Source organism: Strix aluco, chromosome 4, assembly GCF_031877795.1.
Source record: "Strix aluco isolate bStrAlu1 chromosome 4, bStrAlu1.hap1, whole genome shotgun sequence".
Taxonomy (NCBI): Eukaryota; Metazoa; Chordata; class Aves; order Strigiformes; family Strigidae; genus Strix; species Strix aluco.
In genome coordinates this window covers 60,498,693-60,516,952 of record NC_133934.1, presented here as the reverse complement: position 1 = coordinate 60,516,952, position 18,260 = coordinate 60,498,693, and the positions used below count along the sequence as shown (strand labels likewise).

Sequence of the window (18,260 nt, the reverse complement as noted above, 5' to 3'; positions counted from 1 at the left end):
TGACCATAATGGCACCATCCTTGCCAGAAGAGATGCCCTCAAGACTGGCTCTTCTATTGCTCTGAAGTCTCATCACCTTGAAAGTCTGTGGAGCAACGATGATTTGCAGTGGTTGGGTATCAAGGGTGCTGGCTTGTCTTGGGGAGATTCTCTGTGGAATCTTTCTTTCTTCAAGGGATGCTGTGCAAGGATTACAAGAGTAGTCACATTTGAACATTGCTTGCTGGAGAGATTATGACATTGGGGAGGATATGGCAATTTGTTTTGCCCCATGCCCCTATGCCTTTAGCCAGAGCCTGCAATAGTCATCAAAAATTAAAGCAAGGAGTCCCATATGACCTCTCCATCTACACAGTGTGATCTTTATTCCCTCCTCAACTAACATTCAGTCAGTTGCAGTTCTGAGAAAGATCACAAGCTGTTTCTGGGACAAGAAAGGTAGAGAGCTGCCTGGCAAAAGCTACAGTTCTGTTGGCTTCTGTCTTTTTCTAACTGGTCTGGAAGACCTGTTACAGCTTCACTTGGCTCACAGAAACTTATCTAACAGCAGCTTCCTTTTCTCATGTTGTTCTTCACCTCTCACATCAGTGTAGTCTCCACCTTTAAGAGAGCCCTGTCAGACTTCTGCTGTGATTAAATTCTCCTGCATATCACTAAGGTGGCCAATGACTGCAGGCTGGTTCTCTCCATCATTGATTCAATCTCACCTCTTGCCAAACTGGTTTCTGCAGCCAAGGAACAGGAACTGCATAGACTGTATTATTCCTGGGAGGAGGAACAGCATCTCTGTGGAAAAGGACATGCAAGAGAATCACAAAGATTCTATTTAAAAACATAACTTGTGATACTCTGACAGGGGCTGGATGATGTGCTTGCTAAGGCACCCAAAGTAATAAAGTGTTGAATTTACAGGTGCCCGGTACTTAGAATTAGAAACTCATATGGGTTTGAAGGGACCTCTGGAGATCACCTATTCTAGCCTTGTTCTACAGGTGTGGCCAGCCTCAAAGTTACATTAAGCTGCTGAGATCTTAGGGAAACCTAAGGGAAGATAATGAAAAAACATCATGGAAATAGTTAAAGCTAGGCTTGAGGCAGGTTATGATTATGAAACTTTCATAATATACACCACCAAGTTTCAAATCAAGGTTAAGTGGAACTGTAGGAACAACTATCACCTTGGAGCAGCTCAGTTACCATAACTCTCATATGCATTCAACAAGGCATGCCTGTCTCCTCCTACTGCATAGTATTTGTGGATACTCCATCAAAACAAAGCCCTTTATAAACAATTTATCATGTATTCTGGGAACAAAAAAGTTCTTTGGAGGACCTATTTGAGTCATTGTTGAAGTTTTTATGGTAAGTGATGTATTTGGGTTTTGGGTTTTTTAAGCACACAGTTTCCATTCTTTTTATACTTTTGCAGTGGTTTTGGACATTTGGTGATCCACAAGGGAAGAGCAATGCCAATCATTTGCCTTCAACAAAAGACAAACACATGTAAACATGTGTCGAGAGAAAAGGTACTTACAGTAGCATGGTCTCTGTCTGCAGATTCTGCATGCAACGCTTTCGAAAGAGGTCCATAAGTGTGCTTCCTACCACATGGTGGTCTGACAAATAGCATTTTATTAATTGTTCAGTGCTATCTTCCATATTTCTTCCCCCAGCTTTTACAAGCCAAAAACCAAATTAGAATCTGGTTTCAGACTGCTTTGAATTAATCTGAAGCTGTAAAACAGAGACACCTCTTGGAGAAACAGCATTTAGGTAAGCAAATGGGATTTCCAAGCCCATGTAGTTTTTGTTGGTTAGTATACATTAAAATGATAAATAGCAGTCAGCATTAAAAGAAAACGCTTTGTAAGAGCAGTAACTCATGCTTTCAACAGTTTTAGGCAATTGAAAAAAGATCTATTAAGAAGGAGACTAATTTTTAGGATGCAACTATAATTATCATAAGAGAATTTGCAGGGTCCAGTAATCCATCACAAAAATTTATTTTGATAATTACAAAAAGCTTGCTATGCCCTGGGAAAGATTCTATATTTGGTTTAGAAGGAATCCTTTGGTATAAAGTCAGAAAATGTTCATCAGTTTTGGTATCTGACATTCAGAGTTTAAAGCCTCCTGCTAAATCAGTACTGCAAGTTGATATGTATTTCCTTTTCTTCTCCATGGTAAAGCTTCTGCCTTCCAGCACCCAGGTTATGTAGAAAAATCACTTCATTTATCTGAACCCAGTTCTCATCCACAGGAAGCACAGATCTGCAGAGCATTTTCCAAGTGTTGGAAGGCTGTAATACTTCCTAGTAAGGCTAGAAGTAGAAAACCTGAAGTATGACAAAATAATTCCCAAGCAAAACCAACTTCATTTAAAAATAAACCTTTAGATACTTACAGTATTCTAAAGCAGAAATACACCATCTGATTCATGTGATACAGACATGGCTCATTGCTTTTGGTTCACTGTCCACAGAAGAGAACAAACACTACCCTCCAGTGTTTTTGAAACATCACACTTGACCGATAGGGCTTTCTCTTTCTGAATATTCGAAAGGACTTTCTGAGATGACGCTTGCTTCTGAATGAACTGGGAATACACTGTCAGTGTACTGCTGCTGTCCCCCCACCCCAGCCCCTTAAGGGAAAAAGATTTTTGGTCACTCCAGCTTAACCATCATTAAAAATCAGATGTCATTCTCAGAGCAGGAGCTCTGTACTTATTCAAAAGTAGCCCTTTTAAAATATGTCAGGTTAGATACAGAAAATAACTCATTATTACTGGCCCACCAAAGGATCAATCCTTTCAATAACTGTACACATTTTACAAACATTTCAGTGGAAGAGCACATCCATTTGTTATTGTGCATACCACACTGGCATTTATGTAATGTTCATTGTCTCCGTGACCTTGAATCTCATCAAGTGTTCAAGTCTCCCTCAGAAGCAAATGCTGAACAGTCAGGCTAATGGAGTACTTGAAAGCCCTGTTAAGAAAAAAACCAGAAGCAGCACTTTCCCTCATCTTCTTTTGGTGCCATCCTGCTGGAATCTCCATCCTCTTTCAGTCTCACTCTGTCTTTTCTTGTTAGCAGCTCTTTTCCAAATCACCTTATAGTCCAATTCAGAGGCTTTTTGTCTCCTTTTCTGGCTTCATGTCTTCTTACTGCTCAGTTTCTGTCTGTGCAGGTGTGTCTCAATCTCTTGCTTGAAAACAAGCATCCCAAGCTGGCCGTGAGAAGCCTCATTCATGGCCTTGGACTGCATGCACATTTTGTACTGCTCTGGGGTCAGCTCATCCAGACATTGCTTTTCATGCCACAGATGGAAGAGACCCCTTACAGGCGTTCGGATCACGATGAGGTTGCTGTGAAGGTATTTGCGGTACAGATGTACATCTTCACCACCCCAGCCTTTAATGTCCAGATCAAAGCCACCTGATACAAACAAAATCCAAAATAAAACTAGAAATATATACTAGCAAACTTGATGCTATTAATTGCACTACAGCTGTTCTCTGGCTCCAGTCAGCCCTTTAAAACAGCCATACTTTCTGCCAACACCAAAGCGTCCAAATTTCTTAGCTTCAAGTCTTTCACTATGAGACGAAATTGCTTTATTTGTACCGAGCAGTGCTTAGATTCTGATAACCTCTATGGCACCTAGAAACAGTCTGATAATCTCACCAGAGCACTGCTGCAAATTAGAGGCATAGGCACACTGGCCAAAGAAAGGGAAGGTGATCACAATTTTCTATATTTCAGTAAAAAGGCAGACGTATTGGAGTGTATTTTTCTTACCTATGTTGATAAAATCAGATCTGTACTGGCAAGTCATCCCAAAACCAAAGTCTCTCCAAAATCCAGTTTCTTTTTTAATAATCTGCATGGAGGGAAAGGAATGTTTATGGGAGCAGAAATGCTTTCACTGTGAGCAGCAGACAAATCCCTGAATGTGGTCAGAATTAGGAGAAACTTCCCTTTTATTCTTTCCCATGTAAATCCATGTCTGATCCTGAACCAGTTTTTGTAGATCCTCATTGCATGTTTCTGCCCCAAAAAACCAGCCATGTCATTAGCTATCATGGATAAACCCCTGATCTGCAATGATCAGATTTTACTCTACTCCTGCCGTTGTAGACCAAGAGGACCAATATCACATCACTCTCTGGAGTTTGCTTCTTCACAGGCAAAACATGCTTCAAAATCGTTAGCTTCTGCGGGATTCAAATCTGACGTAAGAAGCATACTGGTAAACCAGGGAAGCCAGACTCTGCTGTAGAGCAGATGGTGGCATCTGGTTTGTGTAGCACAAGAGCTCTGGAAGAAAACAGTGGTTCTAATCTGATCGCACAACTGACAGCTTTTTGATTACCTTAATTTTGACAAAAGTTAGGAAAGTGGTAAGAATAGTTTTCCACTACAGAACTGCTAAATCGAGCTAAAATTGAAGTCCAGAAATGATAGGCAGTAGATATATAGCCCATAAAAGCCTTTGTTATAATGAATGTGCAGTCTACATTACTGAGATGGACCATGAAAATGTTATGCATTACAGGTGAAAAATCAGAGCAGTGAGAAATCATGGCTATAATTTTCAAAAGCAGATATCCAAGTATAGATCCCTAAGGTCATGATTCATGTGTGTGTGACCTAACCCAATCTGGTGAGATATCCAAGAGTTTCAAGGGTATTTAAATCCTCTAAGCAAGTCAGCAGTACTTCACACTCTTGAAGGTCTGGTTACAAACCTACCCCTTAGCAGCTATTTTCGAAAACTTTGGCTTCACTTGCGACAAAGTTACAGAAGATGAGGAGACAGCATTTCCATTTCTGGATTTACAAATGCCAGCATTTCCTTTACCAGAAAAACCTCTTCCAAAATAGTGTCTCCTGATTTCTCATTCATGCCTCCCCTCTTTGTTCATAACCCTTGTCACTTCAATTTTTTTTCTTTTCTTATTTCTCCTTTCCTTGAAAAAGCCAAGCCACCGGAGAAGTCAGTTAAAAGGAAACAAGATTGTATCTGTCAGGTCTGCACTGTAACAAGAAATCTCCATAACGATGCCCTTACCACAAGCTACCCATATGCGTTAGCATTATTATTTGCCATTAGTGCAAGTGGCTGCTGCACAAATCAAATTCTTTGAAAGATTTCTGAAGGCTTTTTTTTCTCAGCAGCCTGAGTACCAGGACAGAGAGCTAACACTGTCTTGTTTTAATGGCACAGACCTGGCCTCATGCCTGGGAACTAATGTGGGCTGAAAATATAAAAATCTACATAAAAATTAGATTGGCAGTACTTCTTTAAGTCAAGAAGCTTTTCTGACATATGCATAACATTTTACGACTCAAATGATAGCTATAAATTTTTGCACAATCCCGACAATGTACTTTGTGGAATTTATGCTAGTTTGAGAGCTCAACTCTATTTCATTTCCTAAGCACAGTGCTTACAAGCCTGAGGATCCCTGATGGGCTCTCATCAGAGAGAGAAGAGCTAACATGAGTCCCATGGTATTAGCAGAAAAAGGTTTTAATAAATAATAAAAAAAAGCCTCTGAGAAAAAAGCAGTGGAAAGGATTTTCCAGACTCTTTAGTAAAAGACTTTCTGGCTACCTGTTGGATAACACAGGGAGCAGTAGACAAAAAAATATTTTAAAATATTTGGGGTGGACTTTTCAAACGCTCATTCTTCATTTTTCTAGAGGGATTGCACGATGTGGGGGTGGTGATGATAGAAGACTGGAGTCAGACCCTAGTGATCTTCTTCAGCTGTGACTGTTGCTGGGATCACAACACCCCTAATTCTTATCTACTAAGAACAATAGTAGCTGGGATGCTCAGGAGACAGTGTCCAGCCTGGGACAGGATGAGCCCCAATAGGTGCAGTGCCTGGCAGTAAGAGGGGCAGCTGCAGCAGACTGGGACCTGACTCAGGGGAACCCACTGAAGTTGTATAGCTGGCTTATGCTTCAATTTGAAAATTCAGCCACTTACCAGCTCTAGCAGGCAGAGAGCTGTGACCTGGAGAGAAGCAAGAGTGGAGGGTGTATATAAAGGGAAAGCCACCACTTCTCTCACCCCTTTAGCTTCAAGACAATGCAATGCCATAGCACAAGAGGGTGGAGAATAGCTTCTGCAGCAGTGCCAAGCAATGGCTCTGCCACTAGCATTCATGTGAACCTCTTGTCTGCATGCTCTGCTTCTTCCTCACAGCAGCTTCCTCCTCGTCAAGGAGATTCACCTGGGTTTAACTACAAGTCTTAGTCATATGCCTTATAGCAATGTTTTTAAAAAGAATGCTTTGTTCTTCCACCAAAGATAAGCAGGTGAGATGGAAATCAGTGGAGTTATGCTGTGTTATAGCAGTGCCAGATTAAAGCCAGAAGGGACAGCTCCAAGCGTATCATTTGACCCCGAGACAACATGGTACACTTCAGAAACACACTGTCTGCTCACAGGCAGTTTAATCGTGAACTGTGGGATGGGAAAAGCCACTGTAGGTGTTCAAGTAAGTTGGGGAATAACTCTGACAGCCCCTGGAATTCTGTTTTCACTGACTCATCTAAGGATATTTATACTTTTTACAAATGTCAGCTCTTCAAGATGCAAGCAAAGAAACTATCCAGTGCAAGAAAGAAATGAGAGCAAGATCAGTGACTGTCACCCCAATACAGCACACCATGAAGGAATTGTTTGCTAATTAGAAAATCCCTTCTGGCAGAGGAACAGACACAGTCTAAATTCTTAGGTTCCATGTATAAAACATCAAACAAGGGTTAAAATAAGCGGTACTGAGATACTTTTCTGTGAAACTTAACAGCAGAACTTACAGTAAGGTGACTGTTGTAGTTAATTTTGTCTGTATGGTAGTCACTGTGCACAAAGAATAGGGAAATGTTACCCAAGAGCACATGCACCTTTAAAAAATGCTTTGTCCAAATAAAAGCAGGCATTCAGAGAAGCATGTACTTACCAGCTGCTGTTCTAAAGATGGGATGGAATCATGGTGGCCATAAATTATACTGGGGTTATACTGACTGAAGAGAACTGGATAAAACACCTTCTTCCCTGGAAATGACAATGTTTGGTTTTTTGTTTTTTGTTTTGTTTTGGGGTTTTTTTTGTTTGTTTTGTTTTTTTTTAAAAAAAAAAAGCTGTATAAAACACACTTCTCTCTCTTACAAGATGCTGTCCAGGGCAGACCAAATCCAGACAGTCACACAAGTTTTGAACTGAGCCTATGTTCTTTGTATGAGAATGTGAATGTGAGCATATAATTAACAAAGCAATCCTGTTCCAGAAATAACAGATGTTGAAGGCAAGAAATTCAATCACAGTGGGAGCAGAAGTGTTACAACCTTTCAAAAGCCAACCAGCAATGGAATTTTTATAGATGTCTTAATTAGTTCTCTAAGTTTCAAGCATGATTTACAGCAGCTTCATTACCAATTCAAAGACAAGAATACTCTGGTGAAGGCTGTTACACAACAGGTAAAAATCTATTGAAAGACAATACACTTCATGAGTAGCAGTACCTGGCTGTGTGTTCAATCTACAGGAATTCAGGAATTCAGCTGTGAAGTATATGTCCACGTCACAAAAAAAGAGAACAACATTGTTTCCTTTCCAAAATCGAGCACCAACGTCTAATCCTTTGCCTCTGGAAAATTCTTCATTCAACTGGATGAAGGTGAAGTTTCTGAAGTTGGCTGACCTAGGAGAAGGAAAATATTCAGCAACTTACCCTGTCCTTCCAGCTCTTCATACAAGTGGGGACAGGAACCCAGTATGAAACAATTAACTTCAAAATCTGTAGTACCACAGTTCTGAGAGCAGTTTGAGGGAAGAGATGTCCTCTTTGAGTCTTCCACTATGTCTACATTCAGAGCTTGACCTGCGTGCTCCTACACTAGCATTCCTGTCACAGACATTCTTTGGGCAGTCCTCACAAAAATCCCAACAAGGCTTAGATGGACAAAAATATCTTTAGTAGGCAAATATAAAATACCTGTGGTTGTATTACTGTATCTATACAAGGGTCTTTTTCCCACAGGGAGATGATAGCAAAAGGCTACACTGCCACATGATCTTGATAAACACAGCTATGCAAGCAAACACAATAGACCAGACCTGGCCAAAAGTTCCTGTGTGCTCTACTGAAATTGTCTGCACCTGCCTTTGGAAGTCAACTTTCAGTCTTAAAAGTTAAAGCCACTTTCAAAAACACTAAAGAAGTTACCAGTGTGGAGAAAAAAAAAAAAAAAAAAAAGCTGTACTGAGGTAAGTTCAGTAAAAGCTGCTTTGTGGTTCTAAAAACCAACATCGCAAAACCACAGATATGGGACTGTCAGGGTTAACGCTGTTTTTATCTGATACAAAGGAAAGCAAGCCGTCTTCTCCAAAGCAGTTTAGAACTTTTTGGCACAACTACAAGTTTGGACAGCTATCTAGTCTCTGATTTGTGGGACAATTGCTGTGTATGAACAGCATACATCAGATATTCAGGTACTTACCTGGAGGTATTTTCAAGTATTGATTTGACTTCATTCATTTGTTCTTTTCCAAAGTAAACTACAGTGAGGTGAATTCTCCCATCCTGCTGAATGCCCATTTCCCTAGAGAATAGAGACAGATTTGTGACTTGTCTCAGAAGTTAGCTTCCTTCAGTAACCTATATCCACCGGGGAAGGCAGAGTAGGGTGAAGCTTGGAAGGCATTCCTGAGGGCATAACTCCACAATAAAGATCCTTGTCCTGACAAAGGGGCTCACTGTCTCTATCAGATTGGACAGAAGACTATCTTTCAGGCAGATTAGGAAAAAACTCTAAGCAGTGTTAATAGGAGGACACTGTTAAAACAGGCCATCCAGCCCTAGGAAGAATGATCAGGCAGGGAATAACTGCAGCACTTAGGGCAATATGAGAAAGAGGATTTTAAAGAAGTTATACATACCATACCTCTTAACCTTGTTTTTTTGTAACAGATATTCCAGAGTTTATGTCTTTGGCATTTTGTTAAGAAACATTTACTAAAATCTAAGTATCAACCAGAGATCAAGCCTGTAGCCTAAGGGTAGGACCAATCTGAATTAATACTAGACATCATGCCTCACTTGCACAAACTTTAGTCAGCAAGAGTTCATCTATAATCAGCAGAGAGATCACCATGACCAGAGGGTGATTTCTCCCATTCTAAAACAAGCATCTATCAGATGGCTAATTTAGACAAGGAGACTATTTTTAGATGGCTGTAATTAAGCAAAATAAATCCCATTGTAAGAGTCAGTATCTGTTGCTAACACAGTCTTTTCTGGGCAGCGATTTAAAGCTACATCTCAAAGAAATTCTTCCTCCAAACATCATCTGTGTTGAAAAATAAAAGAAGTTTAAAAGTAATATCCTGAAAGTTCAAATACATTTCCTCCTTACCTCTTACTGCCTTAATCTTTTCTCTAATAGGGCCTGACAAAGTGTCTTTCCTTAGAGATGTTCCTTTGCAACTAATGGCATGAAATCCTCATGTTGCCACAGTCATGTGTGCCCCAACAAAACAGATTGAGACACATAAACCAGGTGCATGCAAATCAAAACCCTGATGACTAGAATATAATTCCTTTACTGCTAACCACAATGCATTAAGCAGCCAAATGCCTTTCAGTCTCTATAATCTCAAAAATTAATTAATAGCACAATGAAATGTTATGTAAAAGTAGCATGATTTTACTGAGCAAGGCCTTGATAACTCCTGAAATTGCATCTTACTCTCCAAGTAAAAAAAAGCAAAGGCAGCAAACCCACCTGAAATTCTGCATGAACTGCCGAAATTTGCTGGCTCTCTTGGCCAAAGGCACAATGACATTAATAAGTGTGTCAGCCATATTGACGTTTTCATTTTTCACTTTCATTACAGGACCAAATGGCCGGAATAAAACAATCTTCTTGAACTGATGTTTTGTGTCTCCTTTGAAAGTCAGCTCATACAATGTGCCTTTGTCTTTTTCTGTGCGGTAGATCCCTGTGTGAAAACAAAAGAGGAGATTTTGGAGTAAAGATGGGCTCCTAATGCAAAAAAAATGGATGCAGTCTTCATGTCTTACACCTAAGATGAAAATGCAGCAGAAGCATGAGATATTTACTTTTAAACCAGTACACAATCCACCATCGTTTGGAGGAGGCTGTCACTCTGGCAGGGACACAGCCCTGAGTTGCAGGAACTATTTAGTATTCTCGCAGGCACATTCCTAGGCTTGGCTGAGTTACAGACCCCTGAAGGTTACCAATTGCTCACACTCAGTATAACCCAGCAGACATACTGTCCTTATTTTTCAGACTGCTCCAATTGCACACTGCAGGCATGCATGGTAATGGTGATGCAGAGAGACTACAAAAGGCAGTCTGCCTCTGCATATGAGTGATTAGGCCATTTCCCAGAAAAGCAATTTCTTGATGAGCACATTCATTTCCTCCTTTCTGGGAGGTTCTCTGGAAAGTCCCCTAAGAAAACTAATGCAGCTAGGCCCCAGCATCCATCAACCTCACCCACTGTCAACCAGGACAAAGCTCTCCTGTTACTCAACTCTCAAGAGACTTTTACTTTCTTTGTGGCAATGATGCCCACTCCTGGGCAAATAATGGTCTGCAAGGATGACACTATGGAGTTTGTCAGAGGCTAGACCAAGACACAGTCCTAGAGACTGCCTTAGACAGTCTCCAAGAATATTTAATTCATACAAGTATGTACTTATTTCCTGTACAGAATGAACTTTTAACACACTTGATGGGTGAAATTGATCCCATGCTGAGGGCTGGAATGAACTATAAAAGTCATGCCCCATTGAAACACTATTCTGATACCTTAAATGAAATAAAGTTGGCAAAAAGACTATAGATTTTACCCACTCTAAATGACACTTCAGTCCCTGCAGTGCATACGGCAATAAAGCACTTTCATAGTTAGATCTGTTAGGTTTAAGAAGGAATAACTAAATGCTAATTCTAACTACTTGTTAAGCCACTGTAAATATCCTAACAACTTCATCAGTAGAAGAGTGTAATTGCATTGCCTTCCATCTCTTGCAGAAACTCAAGAGACAAGCAAAACATGTCTGGAAGAAAACTCCTCCGCTTGTTTCTTTTTTTTTTTTTTTTTCCCCCATCTGGTTCTGAAGAACAGCTTGACCAAAATAATGCTTTTTTTTTTTTTTTAAATCTTAGTCGTTCCCTGATGTGTAACATTGTTGTGCATCCAACACTGTCAGCTCTGTCTGTATTTCTTGTGAAGGTCTAGGTCAAATGTTTCTTTGAACAGCAAAGTAACATAATTTCTTCATCTTCTATTGTAGCTGTTACACTAGTAGGTCCAGAACACACAAGAGACTAATGAAGTGTGATTTTATCTGGCCAGAGTTCCATGGACTGTCTTATCTTCACTATCATTGTGTGTTTTATTCTTCCTGAACACTTCAGTTGGTGAATACTATATGTAGATTTACTGATCTGTTATTCACTTCATGTTTTATTTTTAATATAAGCTGATTCAATGAGTGCTCCAATCCTCCCTCCAGCATAGCAGATGAATCTAGTGAGATAGCAGCTCCATTATTCTTTGACTGCCAATCTTTTAAAGCTGTGACCTTGACTCCCCCTAGCTTTTTCTATATAGTCTGCCCAAGGTGCAGACCATGAGCTACATCTGTTACCGAACTTGAGCCTGCACTTCAGATCACCTGAATGGTGACCTAACAGTCCCTGCATTTCCTCCTCCGGGTGGACAGAGAATGGAAGTCTGGCCCTTTGAAGTCCGCTCACCCATTTATTTTTACAGGAAGCCTGCTGATGATCTGAGTGTGCTGCTGAGTGCACTCACTTACTCAGGCAGTTTTTGAACACAGGTCTTGCCAATGAAGTTTGTGTTGTGGAAGGTTAAGGTAGCCTTTTGACATTAAGCTAAACAAAAATCTAAATTAAATCTGATTTGTATTTTCTCTAGAGAGAAATAGATAGGACTGTTTCACGTTTGACAGAGTGAACTGACATTTCTCATAATAACAAAGATCTAAATTAAATTAACCAATTTAATACTATCTACCACACAACATCTCAGTCTTTGTCTCTATATCCTCTTCTACCCCAGCCAAGAAACAATGACCCCACAAATACCACTTCCCCAGAGATATGTACTACATTTGTGGAATAAAGGGAGCTTTGTCAAACAAGCACGAAGCACCTTAAAGCAGAACCAATGTTGTGACCTGAGGGGTCCCTCCTAGTGCTATACACACATCAACAGAGGCTGCTTCTAACTCTGCAGTTTTGTTCTTATTCAGAACTTCTACTACAGCTAAAAACAAGCATCTTCAGTGAAGGCAAGATTCCCTCACGAAAGATGTTAATCCAAGAATTTATAATCCTAACATTTTAAGAGAATTGTATGCAAGGTTAATGCATGTAACTAAATGTGGTTATTCTTGATGCATATTTAAACCATTTGTTTTTCTTTTATTAAGTACCTTCTTTCCTTTTTTAAGTGCCTTCTTTTTAGAAGCGGAGAACAAAGTGATTTGCCAAGGTCAAGCAGTGAGCTTTGGAAATGAGCCTGAATGTCTTGAGTCACTCTGGGGACTCACCCAGCAGAACATCCTGCCTTTCATAAGATTTTTCCATTTCCAAAGGCACTACTTCATTCATGCAATCAGGCCTTTCTACGTGATTCAGAAAGACGCATCAAGCAGCCTCAACTCTATGATAGGAGCTACAAGGAGGGGAAAAAAGTAGTCTCAAAAAAATAGTCTCAAAAAAGTAAAACAAAAAAACTTTATTCCTGAAAAGGTTGCTCCTGAAACAAAAGCCTGAGAAAGGCTGGATGTTCACTATTGAAAAAAGGATAATTGATCATCTACTGCTTCCATTACAGCATCTATGTTTCAGAATATGCACCATTTCTTTCAGAGGCAGAGAGAAAACTCAAAGCCTGTGTAAACAAAACTCTCAAACCCAGGGTAAACAAGTGAACAGGAGCTTTGGGTCAACAGAGAGACTGGCCCGAAAATGACAAGTAACAAGTGAAAAAAGATATGGGCTGAAGGGTTGACTAAAGAGCAGTAAGTGTCCAGTCTTCAGAGTAGCAATTCCCAGGGCTCTCTAAAGAAATGGAAAATACCTGATCTCTATCCAGCAGGGCAGGCAATCAAGTTTCAGAGATCTACATGGAACTGATAACTAGCAAACAGCCATGCAACATTAACAAAATGCTGTTGAGGGGATGACAGTTATAGCCTCAGTTCCACAGACCATAGGTTTCAGGTCCTCCACTCTCAACAGAAACACTCCCTGAGGCCGTGCTCATTATTTATATTCTGTTAGATGTTATAGGAACCGCTACTAGGATTTATCAGCATTCATTGTCCCCATTTTAACTCAATATTATGGCGGTCTTCCCACTTCACACGCAGTAAAATACAGCATCTTATCCTTTGAGGAAGAGCATCATCCCTTCTCCTAATAAGCTTCCAGGGCAAAACTGCATCAGGTAGTCTACCACCAGTAGCTGTCAATTTGAGAAAGCAAAGCTACTCCTTTTCAATTTGTGTCCAAGACCTTATTTAAAATTCCAGTCACTAGACAGCCATGTACTTCAGGTAGGAAAACTTACAATACAGCATAATTGACAGTGCCATGGCAGAGCATTTCTGAAGCAATTCAGGGATCTTCTGGAACTGTTCCTGTTGGGAAAGAGTATCACCAGACAGTGATTACATTCACTTATGGAACACACCACTCAGGCTTGTCAGAGTCTCCAAATTATTATCTCCATCTTTGAGAAAATGAATGACTTCCAAATCTATACAGCTCTGATGCTATTTACATAAATTAATGACCAGAATTGTTGTCCTCCCCACTGAGCAACTGGCATTCTATTGGAAACAGTGCAGTCCTTTGCCTGCTTATAATACACAGAAATTTCTGATCTTTCCCATGCTGTTTCTTACTAACTATTCGTGGCAGAAAACCAGTGAACTTGGTATAGAAGTGGGAGGAATAAGGGGGAGAGGGGAGGATTATAGCAGCTGAACAGTCCAAGTGCCTCTGTGAAGAGAGAAGAAGAGCAGAGCAGCAGCCAGATGGATACATTTCAGGCCCCAGGGAGAAGGTGTGGTTCTCTTGGTTTTGAATAAGAAAAAAATGGAAAATTCCACCACGTGTCAGCTATTACTCCTGGAAGGAGAACTGTCTGAGAATCCTATCCAAATTTCATGTAACAGCAAATCTGCTGAGAAGGAGTTTAGCTCAGCTATAAGGTACTAGGGTCACAGTCTAATTCCCACGCACAAGTGGTTCTGTCTAGAGACTGCAGAGGATGCAACACTTATTTTAAGAGATCCCAGCTACAGAGACAAAACATTTCTCCTTAAATGTAAGAAGTGTTTGAAGAAACATTTTCCCTCTGCAAAGACAAGAATAAAGGAACGAAATGGAAAAGAGGAAGAGATGCAGACCCTAATCACATTTATTACACCACATCACCACCCTGCCTATTGGCATATGTTAGCAATGAATCAGTCCTGAAAAAATGATAGCAGGTACCAGATGTGACCCACAAGAACAGAAAAATCAACACAAGAGGCCCAAGCAAACAAGATTAATTTGCACCACTCTGTATGCTAGTAAGACTCAGGATCAGCAACACTTGAGTAAAGCCGGTGTCAAATGCTTCACCGAATAGCATGGAAACAAAGACAAAAGTCTCACATATCAAGAGCAGCCATTCAGGCTTTGAATCTCGTCTCTGCCCCCAATTACCTGATTTTCATTTCAGCACACCCTTCCACCTGCTCAACCTTAAGATGAGGGCAGTAGCCCCACCTTTAACATAAAGGATGCATACAGCTTTTGTGTGCTGTTACAGTTGAAGCAGCTGGAAGATAAAAAGTTTACAGGGTTAAGTGGTATTACTTTCAGTGCAGATCTGGGCCACATCTCCCAGAAAGCTCCAGCTACCCTGGGCAGTTCCAGAAAATGAAAACAGCTGGATTTGCTGGCTGGGTAGCACCACTCACAGTTGCTGCGTTGCTGGATTGGTACGAAGCTGCCAGAAGCTGCCATGGAATCCAGCCTGTTACTAACTTGTTGTGTAGGCAGTGGCACCTGCAGAGCTCTGTCTCCAAAACAAGTTCCGAGTCCAAAACGTATTTGAAATGCAGAACTGGAACAGAAAACTCAGTCCTCCTTTCTCCTGCTCAAGTTATACAGAGCAACGGATTTGTCCGTGCTTTGATCGGCAGTTTTTGCCATTCTTGGAGAATGGAGGTTGGAGGAAAAGAGATTGCCAAGAGATGACAGAGACTTCAAAAGGAACTCTGCAGGGAAGTCTGCCAAATCAGCTCTTTGTTTCCAGCACCAATTCATGGATGCTTGCATTTGCAATCAAATCAGTTTTCACTGCTGAGTAAGAATGAGAATTTGTTACCTTGCAGCTACAGAAGCAAGGGCCTGCCCTGCAGTCCCCTTGGACACAAGGAAGGTTTCTGGAGCTCAGACTGAGCTGCATGCAGGGCTCCAGTTTCTTGAGCTCCAAATGACATGCAGGGCTTCCTCTCTCTGGATTATTTCACCATGCTATGTGAAAGCCAGCAAGGCCGTTAGAGCATGAAGAACCTCCACAGAGCCAGCACGTCACTGTTCATCCCTTCCCCTTGCTTTTCTGCACACCAGATTCTGCCTTGTTCCCCAAGGACAGCCCTGATACCTAGGCAGAGACCCTTGATTGTGCATAAAAGCAGGCTCTAAGCAAAAGGGTAACTTTAATGGAATATTAAGCAATGTGTGGCAGGAAATATCTCCTCCTTTCCTCTCCCGCTCTCCCCATGAAAGAGCTGGTGCCAGCCATACATGCTTGTTCAGCTCCTATAATAAACAGTAGAAACATATTTTGAAATTATAAACTGAACAACAGACAGAAAGGAGGAGACTGGAAGCACGTAGCTCCATGATGCATTCACATGCTGGCAGCCAGCAGCACTTCTCTGTCCCCTGCCCGTGCTCTGGTCCCATGTCTGAGCAAGAAGTGTTTGACTGGTGTGGAGGAAGTGCCTGGATCAGAGGGGAGCCAGGACCTGCCTCAACAAGGCCTCCACAGCCTGAACAACCCATGTCCCTGCCATGGGAGGCCCCTGCCTGACTCGCAGGTATATACTGGCACAGCCTCAAGAACCTCTCGATACCATGATCACCAGAGAAACACACACACAGAGTAGAAACGAACAACTGGCCATTGCACAACAGCAATAGTTTGTCTTCATCACACAGAGGATGCATTTTGCTCTGCTCTATTCATAAATATTAGATTAAGAAAACAATCCACAGCAAAATCACTAGTGATTTGGGATAAGCATGGGGGCTTGTGTTCAGCACATTAGAGCAGTCATCCCATAAAAGGTAGGCATCTTACCCACATGCTCTTTAAGTCTGCAGCACAAATATCTGAAGAGGAGGAAGTCAAGTTTTTCCTCCTATACTAAATTCAGCTAGGTCAGCTGTGGATTAAATCTTACTTACAGCCAACACTATTGAACAAGCAGGGAACGTGCCTGTTCCTATGAAGTGAAACTAAGACAGCCATATTACAAGTAAAAATGTAGCTCTCTTACTGAATGAGAAACAGTCATGAGCGCTTGGAAACAAGATCTGTGAAATCTTGTCTTATATCATGTTTCTGCTGCACGTGTTCCTGACCTTTCAACTCAGAGCTGCCATGCAGCAGGGGCTAACCTGAACAGGTATCAACTAATCACAATGCCTGGAATACATCTGGTGCCTCTGGCTGGCTGGGGAAAAGCATCCTGACTGGAAACAAGTAAGCACTTTGGATTTAGTGACAGAAGATGCGAAAGAAAAATTGGTTGCTGTTAAAAATGGCACTTTAAAAATCCACGCTTACTGCCTCAGTGTTACATGTGAGGGTGAAGACTGTTTAGCTTTAGGTTAAGCTTTGCTAGTCATTTAAAGTTATAGGTGATACCAGCTGAGTTACTGAGCTCCTCAGCTGTTGTTCTCAAAACCTATCTTGCCACTCTGGCAAAGCTCTGCAGGTGGAAGTAGGGTGATGTTGGAGTTTGGATTTGAACTGCAGTTGTCAGTCTTAACACTGGTAACAGATCTGGGATTGCAGCCTGGTCATTCACTCCTTGCTTTATCAGTTCTGAGGCAAGCACATGACTAGAGACCTGTGAGCACACATTGGTGGTCACTACAAGAGACTGGCAGGCTCTGTTGTCACAAAGTCCCGTTCCCCAGGAAAGCTGCCATTCTGCAGTTGTGCCCGAGACAACATTGCTGTGTCACAGTACTAACACTGTCCCAGACATCTGTGCTCTGAGATAACACCCATCTCTCTCAGCAATGCAGTCAGACCCCTCACCAGCACTACGTGGGCCTTCTAACCTGCTGTCTGCATACAAACCTTCAACGAAGTCGGAGGCTGTGTATACACGGTGTTTTGCATTGATGTCCCCTTCTGGATTGTTCAAACTCCCAACAGCTAACTCGATCACCTCTATCAACTCATCCCGCTTATCCTTCCTTACAGGTTTCTCTTCTGGGTGGCGTGTCAGCCCTGTCTCCAGCTGGTACACCTTCTGCAGGGTAAAGCTTTCAAAGGGCACGGCTGCATACTCCGTGGAGAGCTTAACGCCGCTGTGCACTTCTGCTTTGTCTATCTGAGAATGAAGGAAAGCCAGCAGGTTAGCCTGGGCCTTCTCCGGGTTATTGTGGTCAAGCCGAATGTCCAAGGGGTCTGGGTACTGGTCTTGCACATTCTTAAGCTGCTCGCTCCTGCCCTGGAGCTCAGCCTTCAGCTGCGCAATTTGTTTCTTCAAGCTGATGATGTAGTTGCGGTGTTGCTCTTCTCGCTCTTGCAGAATAGCTTCATATCCCTCCTTCACAGTTGGACTGTGCACCCTGGGCAAGGCAAACTGCTGGTTGTCACCCTTGGGTGTGCAAGCCAACATATAAACAATAGACACTGAGCAACAGGCCACCACCAGCAGGCCTACAAGTCGGGGAAGAAATAGAATAAATCCTCGTCGGAGCATCATCTCTCAAAAACGGTCTAACCCCACACGTGCAACAGTTCTTACATCCACGCAGTGACGCAGAGGCCCCTGGACTTGGAGTACTCTTACACAGATGCATGTATGTGCAGGAACTGGCTTGTCAGCTCTCTTAAAACATGTGCTCTGCCTCTATATTGGG

The 18,260-nt window shown here is 41.7% G+C and overlaps 1 protein-coding gene across 2 annotated transcripts; it reads right to left on the bottom strand.

The window, feature by feature from the left end:
• Window positions 1-1,933: 1,933 nt before the first annotated feature.
• Window positions 1,934-18,103, bottom strand: CSGALNACT1 (chondroitin sulfate N-acetylgalactosaminyltransferase 1). Of its 2 annotated transcripts, none has more exons than XM_074821446.1 (7): window positions 17,470-18,103; window positions 9,810-10,026; window positions 8,526-8,627; window positions 7,548-7,726; window positions 6,986-7,080; window positions 3,807-3,888; window positions 1,934-3,443 (listed from the first exon to the last, which is right to left on the bottom strand). In XM_074821446.1, exons 1-7 carry the CDS (start codon window positions 18,101-18,103, stop codon window positions 3,160-3,162), a joined length of 1,593 nt encoding a protein of 530 aa, XP_074677547.1. In that variant the 3' UTR covers window positions 1,934-3,159. The 2 variants fall into 2 exon arrangements, 1 of the variants encoding a protein (XP_074677547.1); XR_012622949.1 differs by having other exon boundaries at window positions 3,405-3,443; window positions 6,843-7,080.
• Window positions 18,104-18,260: the final 157 nt, after the last annotated feature.

Bases quoted from the DNA above. Each gene is read 5' to 3' on its own strand.
- CSGALNACT1 (XM_074821446.1), bottom strand. From the start codon at position 18,103: ATGATGCTCCGACGAGGATTTATTCTATTTCTTCCCCGACTTGTAGGC. The intron at 8,628-9,809 runs GTGGGTTTGCTG...TCTATTCTCTAG, and splicing joins CAGTTCATGCAGAATTTCAG to GGAAATGGGCATTCAGCAGG. The intron at 3,444-3,806 runs GTAAGAAAAATA...TGTTTGTATCAG, and splicing joins ATCTGATTTTATCAACATAG to GTGGCTTTGATCTGGACATT.